Source organism: Leptidea sinapis, chromosome 41, assembly GCF_905404315.1.
Source record: "Leptidea sinapis chromosome 41, ilLepSina1.1, whole genome shotgun sequence".
In the NCBI taxonomy this organism is placed as follows: Eukaryota; Metazoa; Arthropoda; class Insecta; order Lepidoptera; family Pieridae; genus Leptidea; species Leptidea sinapis.
Window position 1 is genome coordinate 4170859 of NC_066305.1, and position 22786 is coordinate 4193644.

At 34.9% G+C, this 22786-nt stretch overlaps 1 protein-coding gene across 5 annotated transcripts in view; it reads right to left on the minus strand.

Annotated features, from left to right (window-relative positions):
- The window catches only part of LOC126976576 (adenylate cyclase type 2), a 196809-nt gene that overhangs the window by 13597 nt on the left and 160426 nt on the right, over positions 1-22786 (minus strand). For 4 of the 5 annotated variants that reach the window (XM_050824965.1, XM_050824964.1, XM_050824967.1 and 1 more), the window contains exons 7-17: positions 16281-16408; positions 15585-15743; positions 12509-12641; positions 7325-7514; positions 6578-6745; positions 6152-6241; positions 5364-5491; positions 4727-4782; positions 3521-3682; positions 1862-2018; positions 644-727 (exon numbers count right to left, since the gene is read on the minus strand). In XM_050824965.1, the coding sequence (XP_050680922.1) occupies positions 644-727; positions 1862-2018; positions 3521-3682; positions 4727-4782; positions 5364-5491; positions 6152-6241; positions 6578-6745; positions 7325-7514; positions 12509-12641; positions 15585-15743; positions 16281-16408 (1455 nt within the window). The remainder of the gene's footprint in view (positions 1-643; positions 728-1861; positions 2019-3520; positions 3683-4726; positions 4783-5363; positions 5492-6151; positions 6242-6577; positions 6746-7324; positions 7515-12508; positions 12642-15584; positions 15744-16280; positions 16409-22786) is intronic. The other variant, XM_050824968.1, reaches the window with a different exon arrangement.

A 22786-nucleotide genomic window follows, 5' to 3' on the forward strand; every position in this document is an offset into this window, starting at 1 on the left:
CCTAAAAATACTGCATTATCATCAATTTTCTGCTTTTACTTGCCTTACATTTGGCAACGTAAATTTAAAACATTCTGATTCAATATTATTCAATTATAAATTATTTATATTGAACTATTTTTATACTCCTAACCAAATCATTGTTTATTTCATCACACTTATCTTGCTGACGTTTGATTCTAAAAAACAAAGATGTATCATCAGCAAACAAGACTATTATTATGATACTTGTTATTTATAAAAAATGTATAATCATATATTTAACCCTGCCACGCTTCACCATTTTAAGGCTTATACATAATATTAAAATACATAATTGTCTAAGATCGTCTTCATCGATTTGGAAGCGACCTTCTCCCATCCGTTTGATGAATGAAAAATATATTGTTATTAAGATGTTAAAAAATATCGCGAATTTTCTCGAATATTCTATAGATTTATCCTTTCGATTTACCTTTGCGCAAGTGCAAGCAATAGGTAAGTAAAATTTTATACCAATCGGATAATATAATAATTAGTTTATTTATTGTATTATATTATTTCGTTTTGCTATTGCGGCATTTTAAATCTAAATTATCATTTCATTTAAAGCGATTATTATCATATCATATATTTATCTTCAGAATAAAATCCAAAATCTTACCAAGTTAATTACTGCACATGCTGCAATTAGAACCACGGTGACCACAAACACGGTTAATCTTATGTAGCAATTGCTAGCCACTATCTGAAACATGAACACATTATCTTTAACTATATTGAGCAATGTCGCTGAATATGCAGAAGGCAAAACATAGTGTCACGGATTTAGGGTGTACCCGTATACCCTCAATCCGTGAGTTTGCACAGGATGCCGGCTAGATTATGGGTCTCACAACGGTGCCTATTTCGTGAAGCAGTAATGTGTAAGCATTACTGTATTCGGTCAGAAGGGTGCCGTACTCATGTCGAAATCGTGTACCCGTAGCGTATATAACCCATACAATTGTGTATCTCTCTCAATTCCGTAAAAATAAAGTGTTCACGCCAGGTTTAATTCTGTAGATGTCATGGGACGTCACCGACTATATCCCTTAACACGTGATCAGTAGCTGGTGTGTTCTGTAAGAGTTTGTTTAGCTTCCAGCCGTACAGGTATATGTTTCAAGTTTTAACTTTTCCTAACTGACTACAGCGTGTAAATTAGAACAAGTATTTCATTACCATTGATCTCTACTACTACAATGCAAGCTTGTCTAAAAATAGTAGTTACAGAAATTGAACTATTCTTCCACATAACAGAAGAATCTCACTACTGCATTAAAAAATTAACATGTTTATCATTGGGCTTCTTTGCAAGGATAGGCTAGATAAGAAACCACAGACCAATAGAAATCACACTGTATGTTTTAATTTCACTGTTGAAATTACTTGGCGATTGAGACTTAGCATTCCTCAATAAAACGGGTTTTATGGTGCTGCTCATATACTGCGCAACGATGGGTACCGATAGGAGAGCTTCTTGCGGTAGTAGTGTCTAGTATATTAGAAATGACATCAAAAATAATTGTAAAGGAATGAATTTTGAGAAAATAAATGCCTTTATGCCTTTACCGCCTGCTGCAAACTATTTTGATGGGGAAAATTGTTGGGGAAAGAGGTGTTAGAAGAAGAAAGAAGTCTTGGCTCAGATATATAAGGGAGTGGACTAGCATCAAGACAGTCCAAGAACTATTCCGCTAGCCAAGGAAAAGTTTAAAAAACTGTCTGTTGATCTCCAGTAATGGAGAGGCACGTTAAGAAAAAGAAGGTGCTGCTCATAGTCACGGCTGTTCAAGAATCCTGATCGTAACCACAGTTTACTGTAAACAGAGAGTCTCACCTGTCCAGGTTTCGTGCAGTTGTCTGTGTACATGTCGGGTGAATCTGGTAAGAGTGACATTCCCCGACCGGGACAGCGGCCGTCGTACCAAGATAGATACACGAACAATAGGAGAGTTGCAGCCGTAGGACCAAACGATGCGTAGAGAATCACGCCCCTGGTAAAAAGTTATCAAAGAAATTTTAAGAAAATGAATCGGTATTTATTTAATTATTAGCATCGCCAACACAATAATCACTTATTAATTACATTAAGTGTTTTTCTGAATAAAATATCTAAATCTTAAATGTTGTAGCACTTACAGGCAACGACCATATGCCATTACGTACCTATACATAAATTTAAATTGTGAAACATAAGAACTAATATATACAATTATATAAGTCGTTTCTATAATGTAAAGTGAAAATCAATTGAAATGAACAAGACTTATTTTACTAACGACAGAACTAAAATAGTACATAAAATATAATTTTTATCGAAGAGAAAATTATATTCCTTATTATTGTCTAGCAACATATCAATTTTTCGAAGTTTATTCGCAACGCAGAGAACTTATTGTTAAAATATCGATTAATAGAGATTTCTGGGGCCGTAAGGCGTAGAGATTTTAATTATGGTAGGAATATTCCTTTCGTCGAGTAAAGGTCAGCTAAGAATTTTATGAAATTCCAACCGCAAGTTTTTTTTATTATGAAGAGACATCGTCTGTCGGATCAGCTTGTACGACATAAAACAATCAATGGAACGACGATTATCATAAAGTCAAAACATTAACCTGTTAATAATTAAAATTGCGTACAAATTACTCTAGTAAATGAACTGAACTGAATGAAAACTGATCGTGTTGTCAACTCCAGCCGAATTAAAACCTCAAAAATTTTAGTATAATTCATACCCAAGCTTTCTTATAGTTAAATAATTCCTTATAGTAATAAAGATAAGTTTTTATTTAGCATTTAGCGTTGAACTGAAAGCTAACGTTGAAAGCTAACTATAAAATCGGACAACGTTGCCTATAAATGACTTTTGATTCTACTTATCCCTGAAATAAGCATTAACTGTTTTCTTTTCGGGTAGTTTCAGTTTTTAGGAAAAACAAAAACGTCTTGCCACTGACGAAGTAACGGTGCCAGTTAGTTTTATATACATTGCCTTAACTCTCTTCTTAAGTAGCAGGGCACCGTTACCCCATAATAAAATTAGAGCTAAATTTCAACGGCCGACCGACCAAAATAAGTCTGCTGTGAACTGTCCATTGAACGAGTGCACCAGACTATCGGCCAGCAGGGAAAAGTGGCGAATTCTCGTGGGGCGAATCACATCTTCCCCAAAAGATTTCACTTCGTGATGACTCTGTCAAGAGTGTAACGACGAAGAAGAAATCGGACTTTTCTGAATGAGGAATTATCCTAAATTAATGGTCTACTTTGAATTTTGATAATCAGTTCCAGTAACATTCTGTGCACGTGTCCGAGCCGTTCGCGCGACAAAATTGTTTGCGCAACATAAAGAACACCAGTTGAGTAACTCTAGGGAGCTGTATATATTTCGTTGGTAGCGGCGACTGGTTGCGCCGATATGATGTTGCGGTGAAATATAGCCCTTATACCATACATAATCTAACTTTTATATTTGTTCATAATGAATAGAACTTACTTGGGTAACGTAAGCAACTGTATAAAGGCGATGAGTAGGAACAGTGCGCAAGCGCATGCCACGTTATACTTGAACTGGTTGTCGGCCTGTTCTCGATACTGGTACTCCTGCTGGGTATTCTTGAACCAGAGCGTGACACGGCTCATGCCCTCCGAGTTATTGCTGGGAACGAGAGAAAAAAAAACTGTTAAAATTGCAAACATAATGTATACGTATTTACGTAATACCCTAAAATCCAGCCACACTTTCCCTATTTCTCGTGTGTTGCAAATGGTACCCATTTAAGATTACGTGACGCGAATAGTGTTTTGTCCTTATAATCCTCGATATTTGGCTCCCGATATTTTGAGCGATTGCCAATAACGTGGTTAAGTGGAAGGCAAAGCCTCAAATTTCTTCATCTCAAATTATAGAAGAATCATTAGAAGTCATTATATTATTATAGAACGCCATTATATTATAGAATTTAGCGATGCTCACTTATTATTATAAATAAAGTAATCTTTAAAACTACGCATCAAGTTGTCAAATATTTTTACTGATTTTGACTTTAATTAAGCATGGAAATTGTTGTTGAAAATAGCTGTCTTGCCTTATTTTAATTAAATTTTAGTTTAATAATTTTTAACGCAGCCAATTTTGATTAATAATATTTAGCTTTCGTTATAAAATGGCTTAATAATGTTGGTAATAATAACATTAAATATTGGCTACCTATACTTTCATATAGGTATGAAATTCACCTTGTGTGCTGTTTGGTACGTGCTCTTACGAAATCAATTAACCCAGACTACATTTATTAAATGACAACATGTATTTATCGTTTCAACATTTAGCACAGATAGTCCCTTTTTGTAGTTTATGTTTTGTATCTAAAAGCATTTTCAAGCCACTGCAAAATTCAAGAGTTTGCTTTTAATGTGTTTCTTAACTCTACGCAGTTTATGGTCTAAAACAATAATTTATTATGTTCATTTGAAAGAGTGTATTCCACCACCACACATCACGTGTACAAGAAGACCATCGTTTTACCATCCGCAGTTACTACTTGAGAACAACATATTTCTTATTGAGATAATATTAGGTATATAATATAATTATTGAGTAGCATTTATGAACAGTGGCTTATTTCTCGATCGGATTTTATAAGAATATTCACAAACATAAAATCCGCATGAACAAAATATGTTATTTTAATTATATTACCTGCAATCGCAACATGTTTTTTGCGGCAATAAATGCTGTTCAATCATTGCCAGGCTCTGAAATTTGAAAAAAAAATCGATATTTAAGTACAAGGTACAAGTAAAGCATTATTGTTAATGTTAAATCAAATCAAAATCACTTTATTCATGTAAGTTACAGAAATGGCACTTATGAACGTCAAAAAAAAATTCTGATTGAATCTACTGCTACTACGTAAAGGGTTAAGCTAATGAGAAGAAGTAGCAAGAAACTCATTGCCACTCTTTTAAATCATGATTTACATTTTCATTGTTTTACAAATAAATTCAATTACAATATAATATGTAAAGTGATACAACAAACATACTCAAATGTCAAAGTATTTGGTTCGAGTATAATTAATTATCTATCATAATTATAGTTATCACTTTCTTAGTAAGTGTGCCGAGTGCAGAAAGATTTTGAAAATGCGCAAAACAAAAAATGTAAATTTGTAAAAGAAAATTACGAAACCATTATTTCATATATTAATGAAAATAAAACGACTATTATGGTTCTTCGTAATCTAAGCCGGTGGTAAGGCAATCAGAGTTGCAGCATCCCATTGAACAATAATTAAAGCAATTAAAGATAGCTAAATATTATTAATTCAACTTACAGAAATACCAATATTCTTAGCCAATGTAGAATCTGTTATATTTGCAAAAGGTTTGTCAGCACCCCAGCATTCTACATACTTAGTCATCTTGCTCGAGGGCCTTGATCTATTTGGAATCCCTGGGGTAGCTATAACAAAAAAGTATTACTTTATTTATATTTATGTATCTTAAAACTTTATTTTTTTCTCAGAAATTAATTCGAATACAAAACCTTTAGAAAGTTGCTTATCTTTTAAATTCAATAGAGATATCATGCTTCAGAGTACAAATAAAGATTTATTGACTAATGAGTAGTAATGTTGTTAGTTTTTTTACAAATACTTAAAGTCATGTGTGCGTGGGTTCTATGGGACAGTGATACTCGACAATAATCAATAAGTGAGAAATGCTCATCGTCCTGTGACGTATCATCAAAGCTACATATTTTCAAAACACTAACACACGTGGCGCTATGCCACGCACCAAGATGAATTGAAGTATCCGTAGTTAGGTTGAATTTTCTCATTTAGAAGTTAAGTGATGCATTATTAATTTATGACAATCATCTTTTAAGCGTACCAAAAGTATCAATGATAATGGAAATATGAGCGTTGAAATCACAAATAATACCACTCCAAAATTAATTTCACAGCATTTTATATGACCTCTTTCATTATAATATTGAAAGCCCAATGAATACCATGAAAAAATCAATCAAATCCAGCAGATTTTTATGAAAAAGAAGATGAATACAGATATATGATTGAACACCGAAATGGAAAGACACCATAAGTCTGAAAGAACTAACTAGTCGATTCCATGGAGATTGTACTTAACATCCTAGAAAACAATGGCGCCGTCTGTTCCCGTATTGGGGTTGATGCTGAAGAATTTGTCTCTGAAGAAAATAATGTTATTGAAGATTTTTTTATTGAAATCTCGAATTATTCCTAAGAATGTGTAACTAATAAATTAATTACGGAAAAAACAACTGTACTATTTATTAATGCTATGAATATAAAGCATGAAATATTAATAAAAGTTAATCATTAAAAAATAAATTTAAACAATACTGTAGCAACTGTTATTTTGATACATACGAAAGCGAATACAGCATTATCAAGAGCAAGTCGTTTTAAAATTGTAATCAGTATACTGTTACAAATAAATTTATTAAATAAATTAAAAACTTAATACACACACGTGGCGTGTTAGTAGTATGTAATTATCTTACCTGTTCCTATAATGGGACTTATCGCTCCGATTATAGATCCACTGCGACTTTTTGGCTTAGTGACAACTCCACCATTACCCATTGCATCACTATTTGTAAAGTTGTTATTCTCAAATGCAACTGCTTTCAAAACATCACCCTTAACTGATGATGCTCTTCTACAAAGGTCTGTGAATTTTAATAAATCTTTATTATGTTAAAGGTATACTGCCAAAAGTGGATAAATGTCGATAGTGGAAGTATTTCGTGAGTTTATAAATAAAACATATTTTTTGTTATTTGGTTAAGTTAAGTAAATTTTATTTTAATAATATTACATTTAAATTTATAACTATATTTTCTGATTGTACTATTTTTATTATAAGTTGATAAAGTGCTCGCATAATAGATACCTTTACTTATTTAGTGTTATTTCTACTTACTATTTTTTGAGTTGTTTTGTATTATTCAATTACTTTCTTTTTCTTGTTTTACAATTAGTAAGCACAAATGCTTGAAATGTTTCGTACATCACTTTGAATACATTGTATAAATATAATGTTCTTGGCATTTCTTTTCATTAAAGTTTAAAAATGCAGAAGATTCCAGTTTCTTTCAACTTTAACACTACGAATATTGAGGAATGTTTTGATCCACAACTCACCTCTCTACAAGCCATAAGTCGCGACTTCGAAAGCACCTTGCGCCTAAATCAACTCAAAAATTGCGCTAGTCGACCGATATAAAATGTATAAAATTATAACTTACTCCCTGGACTCCTAATCGATTCTGCTCTCATGACCCTCGGAACTTCTTGCTCTACAATACTGTGTTGGGACGTCGCTGGGCTGATGTTCTCCCGAGGCCTCGTTGGTGAAACATCCTGGCAGATCGATGACACGATGCTGGCTTTACGGTCAATCGTGCACACTGATAGACGCCCATTTTCAGACAGTTTCTAAGAAGAAACAACAATACAATTAATGAAGACCTTAAATACATCATACATGCTACCTTCTGACACAGGTTTTGTCACTGAAAAGAAGGTCCCAACAAAATACCATATGACCTCAGATTAAGGATTGGTCTCTGGTATTATTCTTAGGAATAATACCTTTTTTATTACGGCTACCATTAGATGCTTGTGTGCGTGGCATCTTGGCACTCAATGGCATCTTTCAAACTATATTGTCAAAAGCATACGGTTAATGTTATTTTACATTGAAATCAATAATAAGTTTGACAGAACATAACCTTGTGACACGTGAACGTCACACATTCTACGACACGAGACCACACGAGATTGGCTCGAGTACGCCTACAGGCGTAGTAGTAGGTACCGCACTTTACGACTATGCGTGCGCTATCTAGTTGGAGCGCAGCGGAGACGAATCATTAATCTAATGATATGACATAAGAATTTTAGATTCGAAAGATGAGATTTGTATTGTATTAATTTTTAAAATGTTTCCAGAAATGTGACTTGAAACCAAAATGTAATGAGTGTTTACACAAAATAAAACGAGTGTATATTCAAATAAATATATTTATTTATCCAGGTATTTTTAAAATATTTTAATGGTTAGACATTGTTTCATAAAGTGTAAGGAATTCAGATCTTTTGTAAGGTAAGCTACCGCTAAGTTAATTCTTCTGAAAGCATTCGAATAATTTAACTTTTCACCTTTATTTAAAGTTTACCCCGAAATATTCTGCGTGGGACTTGGTTTAATTAAATCTGTGAAAATCAGAACATTATAATAATTTTGACGCTTTTACCTTTTGTGTTATCACTACTTTCTTATTGTGGATGCGACCTGGTGGAAATTGATTCCTCACCAGAGAATTCAAAGAACTTGACTCTTTTTAAGATGTGTTATTTTTTGAAGAAGACCGGAATCCCCACCGAAGGAATATTTATATAGGAATGAGCACACTTGGCTTGCCGGATCGAAAGTTTATGCCGTATCAACCACTTTTCCAGATGTCAAGAGGTGCCGGCCTTTGAGGTAGGAATATACTCTATGCTTGAAGGTCTGTATGTCGTTTATGTTGAGGAATACTGGCTGTAAGATATTTCTACAAAGTGCCTGCACGAGGCAAAGTTTGTTTAGAAAAAAAACTTTCACAGTTCTGAATTGACAGAAATCAACTAGGCCCAAAAGTATGTGAGTAGATACGTCTTCTCTGTCGGGGAACTTCTCATCTTAAGCTAAAGCAATGTCGCGGACAAATCTTCCCGCAAGCAATATCGCGAATGGAGAGCTCGGCGTGGTGGATGCTAAGATCCCCAAATTACTTTACGCATAAAAATATTAAATTTGTGTTAGGGGCGAACATTCAATATGTTCTTAAAGTAATTCTTCTTATGATGAAGTTATTAGCGAATAGTCGTTTATCACCAAACAATAGCATCATTATTACACTAGATTGTTATGCCTACTACTTGGTTATGCCGAGCCAAGAGAATGCATATGACAAATATGTAACAAAATTCAAAAGAACTGCTTAAACATTTATATGATAAAGGCTACTATTACATAAATTACTTTCATAATGATACCACAGTTTGGAATGGAGCGACAGCTAATTAATAATGTATCTTATTGTACTGGGCAGGTCTGATGCATAAATTTTTGAATGCGTTACTTACGTTCAGTAAGTGATATCAAATCCTGGGTCATCGGTCAATAGTCGGTCGGCAGGTGATCTTCTGGTATACCTAACACATAGATGGGCTGCGGCTATTGAAAGCAAGGGTGAAGGCCTGGCAGTTAGCCTGGATATAGCGAAGGCCTTTGATCGTGTATGGCACAAGGCGCTCCTCTTAAAATTTCCATCATTTGGGCTTCCCGAGAGCTTGTGGATCTCCAGCTTCCTCACTGGGCGTAGCATACAGGTCGTTGTCGACGGATATTGCTCGAACCCGAAGCCCGTGAATCCTGAAGTGCCCCAAGGCTGTGTGCTATCTCCCACGCTGATTCTTCTGCTTCGATCAATGATATGTTGGACACCTCCAACATTCATTGCTATGCAGACGACAGCACTGGTGATGCCGTATACATGGGCCATGCAGGTCTCTCTCGGGAAATCGTCAACCAGTGCCGGGAGAAACTTGTGTCTTCTATCGAGTCCTCGCTTGAGAAGGTCGCGGAATGGGGTAAATTGAACCTTGTCCAATTTAACCCCCAGAAGACTCAAGTTTGCGCGTTTACCACTAAAAAAAACCCCATTTGTCGTATCACCGCTCTTCGACAACACTTCCCTTAAAGCCTCGCCTAGTATCGGAATACTGGGTCTCGAAATCTCGAGCGATTGCCAATTTCGTGGTCATCTGGAGGGCAAAGCCAAATTGGCTTCAAATTGGGCGTCATTAATAGAGCACGGCAATACTTCAAGCCGGCCCACATACTAGCGCTCTACAAAGCGCAGGTCCGGCCACACATGGAGTATTGCTGTCATCTCTGGTCTGGCGCACCCCAGTAGCAGCTCGAATTGTCGGGGACCCAGTGCTCTGTGAACGGCTGGATCACTTGGCGTTGCGTAGAGACGTCGCTTCATTGTGTGTCTTCTACCGCATTTATCACTTCCTTGTGCGGTGTTTCCGGGACGATATGACATGGGTACCTTCAAAAAAAGCGCGTACACCTTCCTTAAAGGCCGGCAACGCCCCTGTGATTCTTCTGGTGTTGCAAGAGATTGTGGGCGGCGGTGATCACTTAACAACAGGTGACCCGTACGCTCGTTTGTCCTCCTATTCCATAAAAAAAATAACTATAAAAATAATTTATATGGCAAAACAACATTTGCCGGGTTACCTACTTTAATATAAAAACATATCTGGATATATTTGATTTAGCGTAGCCTACGAGTACCTTACACCTTATTGTAGCAAACACTTCCCGTTGAGTAAATAAGACAAGAGCTTTAGTTGCGATATTAGTTCCTCACGTGTGCTTCTCTCTGACTTATTTGTTCTTTGTCTTTCACAAAGCGGGCGTTGATTCTTTCTATCGCAGAAAGTGAACATAGGTCACATGATAATAAATAAATCTCACGGGAGTAAGATGACAATATAGTTAAATTTTTTTATATCTTTGCTTTTATTTGAATGTATGTGTTTATAGTAAATTGTGGTATACACATCGAGAAAAATCAAAATTTTACTAGTTAAAAACACGGACGAGTAAAAAAGAAGGATATCGTGTCACCTTATATAACAGTGAAACACCAAAACAAACCGCACACACTTACACTAATACAAGCCGATCGGCCGCCATTATGAGATATGCCATCGTATGTGACAGAACAGTTTGCGTCGCAATTAAATATTTAAAAACATGCGTAGTTGTGAAAAAGTATAAAAACAATACTATAAAAGTATTTGTATATATCCAATATGATTATTTAAGGGAGAAAAAATTTTCTAACTAGTATCCCCCGTAACCACACACACACTAGCATAAAGGTGCTTCTCTTGCTTATATCACGGCGCGGAGTCCTTCTTTTTTTACTAGCCCGTGGTTAAAAAGTCAAGCCTTTTCTAGACATGATGTAGTACACGATTCACTTGTTTTATCAGCTCTTTAAAAATATAGAGATTTTAAAATATGTACAAGAAATCGGTAAACTGCACTCGAAGGGGAAGGCACTTTTGTATAGTAGTAGTAGATTTATGTTTGAATCTGTCACTTTGAGAAATCTGCTGTCGGTCTTCGTATCCCCTGATCTTAACGTCTTGGGATGACTATTCCCAGTTGCTAGTCTCCCATTTACAAACCAATAGTAATACGAAAATTAAAGGTTTATATTTCAGAAAAAAATGTTATACATTCAACTATCGAGACTTATATATAATTAAGTTGATTTATATTTGTTACTGGTTTTTTACAAAAGTTCAAAATAATAAAAAAGCCCGTACACTGGCACTGCAGTAAAACTTAACCAGCGATGGTTCTATGAAAATCTCACCTAGTCAAAGATTGAACGTAGTATAAATAACAATTCGTAAATATAAACGACACATCAGTGAGTATTATATAAGTTGAATGAACAGTGGGAGGCTCCTTTGCACCGGATGCCGGCTAGATTATGGATACCACAACGGTGCATATTTCTCCCGTGAAGCAGTAATGTGTAAGCATTATTGTGTTTCGATCTGAATAGCGCCGTATCTAGTGAAATTACTGAGCAAATGAGACTTGACAATTTATGTCTCAAGGTGACGAGCGCAGGTTTAGTGCCGATCAAAATTTTTAGGTTTTTCAAGAATCCTAAGCGGCACTGCATTGTAATGGGCAGGGCGTATCAATTACCATCAGCTGAACATCATGCTAGTCTCGTCCCTTATTTTCATTAAACAAGAGATTCCGACGCGTTTCATACGTAAGTGTGGTATGTCTCTAACTCAGTTTTCATCGTCGGATCAACATATACGGCACAATGTTATCGAATATGACATTCTGTGACGGCTCTATCGAATCACCGGGCCAGCAAATTGCCAATATACATCGACATTATAACTCTACACTTGATCGCACAGATATGATGCTAACTCAATAATAAATTTTGTTATCATTTATTTTCCTAGCTATATATATCACGCAATTTGCCATTTAGTTTTCATTGTTAGTATCTAAATGGATTACCGAAATAATGAGATTATTTTAGTTATTTATTCATAATGATAGCCTATTGCTATACCTATATACTTGTAGTAAAGGTTTCAATAACATAAATTATTTTCTTAATAATATCACAGACTGGGAATGGAGCGAACGCCCTCAGGCTATTTAATTATAAGTTTTATTGTACGATACTACACTTCTTGTAACAAAATTAAGAAAAAAAATCCAGCTGAGTTCTTAGGTCTAGGCATACTATTTGGGATTTTAAATCCTATTTTGAATAAGAATAGTAATATTATATAATAATAATAAAAACGTAAGATACCTTAGGTGGCACTATTAGATAGGTTTCCACTTTATGATCAGCGAGGTAACCTTCACGAGAGGCACCATCACCTGGTTCTACCTCGAACCTCCCTCCGAGCTGCATCATAGTCGCTTTTGTGATGTGAACACGACTGAAATAAAAATTATATTATAAGATATACCCAAAACCCGTATCGGCATACTCTACATCGGTACATCGAGTGACGATAAGTTCTTTTAACCTTGGAAGGAAACGCCAAATTGGCCTTTAAAATCAAGTTTCCAGAAAGCCTCCGCCTGCAACTAAATAACGTTACAAATTTGGCATAACAGGGAGTACTGATCTCACCTCAGTTCTTACATTTGACCGCTTACAACAAAAAGCAGCTCGAATCATCGACGCTCGAACCTCTCGAGCTTTTCCCATTCAATGTTCCTGCCAGGTCTGTACGTACGTACAGAACTTTCAACCAATATTGGGTTTCGCGCACCTCTTCACAGAATGTGTTCTTCATTGGATTCTCACGTTAATGTTGACCTGTTTTCGCACTCCTCTACTGCGTCGTTATGATTAAGTTAAAACAACCATTATTGTCGTTACCTTAAGCCTTGTATCTCGTTATTATATCAACTAGTGTGTCTGTCGTTGTCTTGATTTATATAATATGTAATCGCCTAAATATTCTATTATTTAGTTATCTTAACGTTCTGTTGTCATGTCTGTATTTGTATTCTTTTGAGTTATCAGTGAAACTATTCTAGAATATATCCAATTTTGTAATTTTCATATTTTATTTAACTTAATTTTCTACTATATAATCAACTTATCTCCGATCAGCTTGATTCTTTCATTAACATAATGCAGAAACTTTATGCCTACTAAGCCACTTTGTACTTTGTTATTTCCTGCAGTATTCCGATGTGACTTACAGACCTTCAAGCTTACAACATAGGTACTTCCACAATGCAACACTTGATCTAAGATGTCCGTAGGCGACTGTCTTATGTCTCTTGTGACATTGGCGATATATCTATGTACGCTAGCGCATTAAAATGAACAAAAAACCAACATCACGCGATGTTCCAAAGCGGTCACCCATCTAAGTACCTACTGACCGCGACATTGCTTATCGTCGTCCAATTACCTTAAGAACAACTTGAACGTATGCCTGATATTATTTAAAAAACCTCAGACCAGAATTTATGATCTATCACTTCAGGCTAAATTGGTTACAATAAGAAATAAAAGTGTAACGCCTTGATCTTTTGAACAGCAAAATGTTGTAAACGAGCATTGGTTCCGATGTCAATATTGCATTTTACGTATCTCTATATTTGAGGGGAAAACTACTTTAAGCGAACTCTTTAATTGGTGGTTATTGCATGAGGCTGAGCATTGCATTGGGGAACACCCCAAGTCTATATCAAATATGTTTATTATTTAATGAATAAATAAGAAAAAAATATTGTTTTCAAATAACCTCGCCTTGGTGAAATAGCATTCTACTGGTGGTGAAAGTAGTTTTAAAGATTGTTCATTATAAACAAAAACATAAGTATTTCCTCTATAAAAATATTATATTAAATCTACATTATGACACGCTCTGCGATTTTCCAGATACTTGCGATGTAGTTTTAATGAAATGAATGCAAGTAGCAATGAAAATTTAATGTTCGTTCACAAAAATCGTCACCTTTTTGCTCTTAATAGTGATTTTCATTATTATAACACTAGAAATAAGAGATTGCTTGTAACTAAGTAGCTCGGAGTATTTCTTTAAATTTTATCTTTATGATAATCTCGGATCTTAATTATAAATAGAACGAATATTGAATGCAGTGTACCTACCGAGACCGATTTGGACAGTCCTCTTTTAAATGAAATTAAGGACGAGACGAGACGAGCAGGACATTCAGTTGAGTGTATTTGAAACGCCCTGCCTATTACAATGCTGAGCCGCTGAGGATTCTTGAAAAACACACAAATTCTGAGCGGCAATCCAATAGCGCTCGTCACCTCGAGACATAAGATGTTAAGTCTCATTTGCCAGTAATTACACTAGCAACAGCTCCCTTCAGACCGAAACACAATAATGCTTACACATTACTACTTGACGGCAGAAATAGGCGCCGTTGTGGTACCCATAATCTAGCCGGCATCCTGTGCAAAGGAGCCTCCACAGGTCGAACACTGAAGGAGTCTAACACCAAAATTCAACAGATGTTATAATGAATTATCAAAATCTAACGCTTGACTAACCAAAACTTGCAGCGACGAAACATCGAAAAATTAGGGGCTCAGAACGGTTTGAACATAGAACACACGCAAAATAGGCACATTAGACGTCGAGATAGAGAACCTGTGAATGCTAAGTGCAAATACCGTCTCTTATAAGCTAAATCGTAAGTTCTTGTAAATGTTTCGTCTTTTTACTCAGCTGGTCTTATATTATTCATAACATTGAGGCTAGTAGTTAATACGACAACCAACCAGGAGGGAGCTGAGCAATATTTAAGAACGTTGTAAGTGGGTCTGAATACTTTATATCAAGTACATTCCTTCGTACTTTTAAATATTAATATACTAGAAAGATGAGAGCTGCTTTGCAGTTTAAAATATATATTCAAAACGTGCTGCCGTGAATATTCCTTTATGATCTGATAAAATTCTACTCTCCATGGATCTTATAACAAAAGGATATGTCGGGAGCATAAGTTTAGTAGGGCTACGACAGTTAATCATGATTTCCTAAGGTACTCATAAAAAATTTAAAGAAATAATAAATAATGATAGAAATTATAAAAAATAATGTCATCGACATAAACCAAATAATTGCGAAACAGAAGTGACAGATGGACGGTGGGGCAGAAAAGTCCTCGAACGGCTACCACGTACTGGAAGACGCAGTGTTGGTAGGCCCTCCACAAGATGGACCGACGATCTGGTCAAGATCGCCGGAATACGTTAAACGAGTGCGGCGCGGGACCGGGTATCCTAGAGATCTTTGGGGGAGGCTTTTGTCCAGCAGTGGATGTCTACCGACTGATGATGATGATAATGATACTGAAGAGAATTAGATGTGAGACTTACATACCCAGCAATCCCTCCTGACTCCATATGGTTGGCGAGCGTGACGTCATCGCTCCAGACATCGAACTGCCACTTACGTAGACCAAGCACCCCGCATAGAACGTTGCCGGTGTGGATGCCGATCCGCATGTCCACGTTAAAACCAGTCGCCTCCCGAACGAACCTGCCGTTAAACCGGTGCAATGACACTCATATACGTAGAGTAAAACTATTTTAAACTTAACTTTAATGTGGGTGTCATCACATTATTAATCTGAGGCAAATGATATCGTACATGAAAAGTCACGTGGTGGTGGAGATAATTAAGTAAATAAGGTTAAAAAAAATGGCCTTAAAACGTCAAGACAATATAGGGGCACAAAATATAAAGGTGTGGCCGTATTTACGTATTATGTAGTAAAAATTATATTATCAAATATTTAAGTATCGTCGAGCCAACGCAACGTGCGGCCGCACTAGCGCTCTTTTGCATATGGTAAAAATTACATGTGAGCGTGAGTTTTAAGTATTACTATTATTATTTTAACTTTTTTGCTCGTAAATCATGGTAGATTGAGAGATACTCAGCAATTTGCGTTATAGATATCGTCTCTTAACTGATGTTAAGGTGGTGATTACTGTGTGGGACATAATCTGTTACACCAACACATTCTTTTTACGTTTTAGTGAGAATTAATTAAGAGATGATCAAGACTCGTACCGTATTGCATCGATCATCTGCAGCCCCATGTTCACACAGTTGTAGGCGTGGTTGGGACGTGACACTGGAAGCCCAGACACGCAGTAATAACAGTCCCCCAATATCTTTATCCTCATACATTGATTCTCCTGGAAAATATTGTATAATTAGCAAAGGTGGACGGCTTTATGCAATAAATCCATCTCTTAGATAGCATACCAGGCTCCTTTGCACATGAGGCCGGCTAGATTATGGGTATACCACAATGGAGCCTATTTCTGCCGTGAAGCAATACTTTGTGAGCATTACTGTATTTCAGTCTGAAGGGAGCCGTAGCTAGTGAAATTACTGGGCAAATGAGACTTAACCACTTATGTTAAGGTTAAAGTTTTAAGTTAAGTTTTTGCATACATATTTGTTTCACCTTTTAAACCTTCTTTGGACTTCGATAAATAATTCAACACCAAAATTAGCCAAATCAGTCCAGCCGTTCCCGAGTTTTAGCGGGACTAACGAACAGCAATTCATTTTTATATATATAGATTTCACAGTTAGTTTCACTACACATTCACATACATCTACAGGCTATTTAATATGAACTGAAAACCAGACATTAATCAGAAGTCTCGGTAAAGTAGAATTTGCAATTTAACTTTACTGTGAAACTTCAATAATTATCATAGTTAACAGCCAAGTCGCGACTCACCTGCATTATTAATAATACAACGTGTTCTACATCTTACGATACACATAAGTGAACGCTATAGGAAAAATTTATTCTCATACTTTTATAACATCGCCGATTGGATTTGTGACATGACAAGGTACAACTGTAAAAATAAGCATGAAGTGTGGAAATACCTAACGAATTATTAATAAAAATTGGAGCAATCAACTCTTTTGAATGAATGAATTGAATTAAATCAAGCTCTAAAGAGTGATGCATGCAATATACGATAATTTATATTCATATTGGATGCAGCACCTTCGGAACTAATTACTTATGTATATTACAACCATTGTAAAGTACTCTTTTGGATTGAAAAGAGCGGTCATTGAGTTTCTTGTATTCTTCTCAAGAGCTCAACTTTTTCCGAACATATGGTAGATTCAGTAATTTAAAAGAAATATTAACTAACCTAACCTAACCTAACCCAGACGCTAACCATTTGTAACAGGTTCTTGTTGTGGACGTCTAGGGATGGATTTTTTCAAAACTAATGTGTCTGGTACCTAACAAAGCTGAGGTTCCTGTACCTTCTAGCTGGGTTAGAGGGCGTTGACAATGATTTTTCAACCCTATTGGTCTTGAGCATCTCTCTTAATTTTACTCCAGACCTTTCGTTTTGTCAATCCTGTTCAAGTGTGTTTTGTACGAACACGATCCATACAAACTAATATAATCTACACGTTGGTATACACATCAAAACATTTTAAGGTTAATTTTTTATTGAAGTAGGCGTTACTTTGCGGAAATCCATAATTATATAAATGATTTGAATTTTCTTTAGTGTTAATTCCGCCAATATTTATCTTTAAACAATTCGACACGTGTTTCGAAAATCAGTCTCGTGCCAGATTTTGGCGAGACAAAACTCAAATCATTTGTATTTTAAGGTTAACTTTGTGTGTCAGTTTTGAGACTAACATATTACATAGCAAACAAGATACCTGGAGTAAAAAATATGCTATTTTAGTTATTTCTAATTATAGTGATAATTTTATTAAATAGTATTTAAATGTTAACAGTAGTTAAATGAATGTAATTATTAATTGGGATATCTTATGATAGTTCATGACGTTGGTAGCGCTTGTTAACACATCAAGCTGACATTAGTTCAGCTTAAACTAAATTTGTTCCTTAAAGGGCCGGCAACGCTCTTGTGATTTATCTGGCGTTGCAAGAGAATGCGGGCGGCGGTGACCAGTTCTGACCGACCAGTGGTAGAAAATGTAATCCTCCATGCATATATAGTTGCGAATAAACGGTAGAGTTTTAATGGAATAATTTTATAAGTTTGTAGCTGCGAGATATCAAAGACTTAATAAACGCCATAAAAATATTGTTTAGTTACATCATTATAATTATCGTAAATAGCTCTCAAAAAGTTTTTAGAAACAATACCAATCGGTATTGTGTAGACTGTAGACAATAGCGTAGAGTAAATTACTTACAGAGACCAACAAAAGCGCGGAAAATGATTAAGTGGTCAAAGCTCACACAAAGAAAAATCTTTTTACGTCATAATCATTCAACATTATGAATGGGACATTATTTGCTAAGCGGAAATTGTGTTTGAATTGAAAATCGTTAAGTGTGTGTTTTATTACTTGGCGTTGCATACAGACTTCTGTCCATTGCATGTCTTGGATCATAATTATTCTGAAGATCTGATTTTGTGCCACATAATTTCAAAATCACGCAAAAACATGTAATGTGTATGTCATCATTTACTTCCTATTCCATTTAAATAAAACACTTTTTGAAGGATTAAAACGCGTGTGATTGTAACAGTATTTTTACTTTAGATTTTTGCGTAAGTTAGACTTTTATTATTATTTTATTTAACTCGACGTTGCAAGACCTTTCCAGATATATCTCTTTTCAGGGGGACTAACGTCGGGTTAACTAATTTAATAATAAAAATATAACTTTTTCGCAAAAATCTTATGTAAAAACACAGTTACGCGTCTTAATCCTTAAAAGTATTTTAATTAAAATTAAAACACGCGTTTATCAAAGAAAAAAAAATATAAAGATATATTATTATGTCGTATAGACCGGACAGGATTAATAGGCATAAATTTAATAGCACGGGAAAGGACACTGGTTCGAGTCCCGAAGACTGTAAAGGTCACAAATATGTTGTTTTCAGTGAGTAAATACTCACGTGATGTTTGGCCACTTGGCTTATGGGGCCCAGAGTTGCGGCGAATATTCTCGTACCAAGTACTATTTACGCGTTTTAATAGGGCTACAGGTAACCCAAGCGTTGGCAACTATTCGGTCAACGGATCTGCCTAGCTATTCAACGCGGATATGCGACCAGTATTCTTGGAACAATTCTTCATAGTTTAACTTCATATAATCATATTATCATAAATATTGTTATAAGCATTGTTTTATTGTGATTAAATAAACATTTTATTACTTATCAAAGATCTAAGTAAGAAGTATAACTCCTGAGGTAATTTTAGTGTCAACAACAACCTGAAAAAAGTTTAACCGATAATTTAGTGAATAAATACCATATAAATACTAATATTTCAAAATAAACGTATTTTTTTTATTATGATTGTTGGAATGATTATGATTATGAAACAAATATTTAGTAATATGTGTCTCGATTTTATAACGATGTAAATATTATACCTGAGTATCGTATTTTACATATTAAAAGCATACATATACATATTATAATAAATTATTACATATTATACATATGAGTACATATTTTTATGACTAAAATATCCTTATACATGTATATTTTTTTAATAAAATACTTTATTTAACATGTTAATAATTACTTGCGTCTACTTTATTCTTACTGAGTTCAGTTCAGAGATCATATAAACAATTTTACTACGTAGTCATTGTATGGAGGACTTCCTGTATTTTTTTTTCACACATTCGTAGATAATATTTGCTAAAATTGCGTTATTTTACACATACAACAATATGTAGAAAACATTACATTAATTCGAATAAGAGTCATCAATAGATCATGAATAACAGATTCATGATTTATTTTTGTGTTTTTCTAGAATCCTGAGCAGCACTGCATTGTAATGGGCAGGGCGTATCAATTACCGTCAACTGACAAATCGTCCCTTATTTCATAACAAAAAGATAGCTGTTTTAGTATCTTCTACAACATTTGTATAAAAATGTTTGATTTGGTTAATTGATACTGATGAAAAGCCTACAAATTATTGACCACTTGACTCTAAGAACACTTTGGATATAACAATGTATTCCACTTATGTTTGAGCTTATTGGAATTTTGGTGACGCATTCATACATACATGTTACAAACATGTTACCTTCTTCTTGTTACTTAAAAATTAATCAATATTGTTATCAGTTCCTTACGGCTTTTTCAGCATGGAGTACCTTTTTTGAAAGATATACAGTATTGTATTCATAGAATCTTTAAACTACTAGTCGAAAAAAAGCAGATTTTGTACATAGGTATTACTACATTATCATTTTTATCCAAGAAGCTAAAACACACGGTTTTCTGGGATCTTTCTTTGAATATGGACAATTTTGAGCAACTGACGTTCAGTAAAGTACTCTCTGTTACAACTTAAAATAATAAAAAATTACACGAATTCTGATCTTTTTCAAGTCTTAAGGTATCATTGAGAAAATTAATTCTGTAACTTTTGAGACAATCGTAAAATTATGATAAATTATTTTCATTTAAACATAAAGCTTATCGGATTAGTGCTTAAAATAAAATAGATTAAAAGCATTTCATATTCATTGAAAAGAATATTGCATTGACAAAAGAAGATACAAAAATAACTTTAACTGTACATATTTCAATGCCAGTTTGTACAAAACAATTTGGAGAAATATTCGCACAGTGAATACGAACAGTTGCCAGCATCCACCGCAATAGTTGTGATGAATAAAATATAAAATATTTACACTCGCAATGAAACAGGAAACATAACATTTGATGTATCGAACCACAATTATTGTGAACAATTCAAACAGAACGGTTTATGATAGCCGTGTTATCACAAAACAGTTATATAAGTTAAATGTGCAGTTTGTATTTCATTATAGCTCTAGAAAATATGGTTGTGTAAATGAATTTAAGTAACTTATATTTGTTAGCTTTTGGACGCTGACATAGGAGATGATGTTGAGACGCCAGAGGCCTTCGAAATGTGGTTTTATAGGAGCATTTTTACAATTTCACGGAGGTATAGGACCAAGAATGGGATGTTTCTGCAATTGAAGGAAAATAAACTTGAAGGGCTCAAAGAATACAAAATAAATTTGTAACCAAAATTTTTTGAACGATGCTGTACTTGAACCCGAGATCTCTCGGGTTCCGTACGAGCGCTCTTACCAACTGAGCCAACTGTTCGAGTGACGTATAGTTCGTAAATCTTTGTATATATTGTTCAACTCTGAGGTTGTGGCTCCATGTACAGGATCAACTTTACAGTTGATAACCTGCTCAGCCCCAATAATTGCATAGTAGGAAATTTACTTGTAAATTGTAAATTTGCTCTCTCAAATCTAAACAATTTGTTATGTTTAAAATGATATCCCTCACTTCTGGGATTAATTATACAAATTTAATTTGTAACCAAAATTTAAGAACGATGCGGGACTCGAACCTGCGACCTCTGAGGTTCCGTCCGAGTGCTCTTACCAACTGAGCCAACCGTTCGAGTGACGCATGGTTCGTAAATCTATGAGTTAAGAAAAGGAAGAAGCAATGCTTTGGTAATAATATGATAAGTACCAGATTCTGCAACTCATTATACAGGGAATGCTCCAAGAAAAGAAAACGGGGATGAGGACGCGGAGATCATAGCTGAAAAACTTGAGAAAGAGGTTTGAATTGAGCTTTAGATCCTGTTCTTTTGTATTGCATCCAAAGTGAAAATCTCTACTCAACTGACGAGATGGCACACGAGAAAGAAGAAGCTTATTTTGTTTATAATCATTGATTATGACCATGAGTGAAAGGTGGCTTCAACGTTAGGATCTGAAAACAAAAAGGAGGGGCAATCCAGCAAAAAATATTTTATTGCACTAAATAAAATGACCCTGCTAACAAGTCCGTCGTTGCTGAGGCTGCAATTCAAGGTGGTAGTTTCATTATAATTGAACATCGTATAAATTTACCCAACTTAGCGCTCATTGCTTTCCATTTATTTCGAAGGTTAAAAAAATATTATCTGAAAGGACAGATATTCGAGATCAAGCAATATTCACTGTAGTGCAGGAATTGAGACTGTGGGAAGAAGCTTATGAAGAAAAGAATTTTAAGCTTAGCAAAATCTAAGGTTATTATGTGAAAAGACGATTATATCAAGAATTAAATTTGATCTAATAACAATAATAGCAACATAGACACTCATGCTTTTTATTGAATGACCCATATTCGTGTCTATAAAGTTATATGACCGATTGTATTCAAATTAATTTCATATACGTATATTGACTATAAGTTTAACCCCCTTATTCATAATAGTCTGCTAACTTAAAGTATTGCTAATTTTCACTCTATCTTCTTCTATTGACCTAAGTCAGAATGAGAAAAAACACTCCTAAGCGGCTGTTTAAAGTTAGCGGACCATTATGAATAAGGGGGTAAGGCTTTACAATATTTCATTGAACTCTAGTCTCGTCCTTTAACAGATGTTAAAACTTTTTGGCTGTTCAATATTGAATGAATGAACTTACTGTGGATTTAACAAAAAAAAAACAATAAGCCAATAAGCAAATGACGTTCTATACACATATAAGGATATAACATTCGTAGTCTGATAGCGGA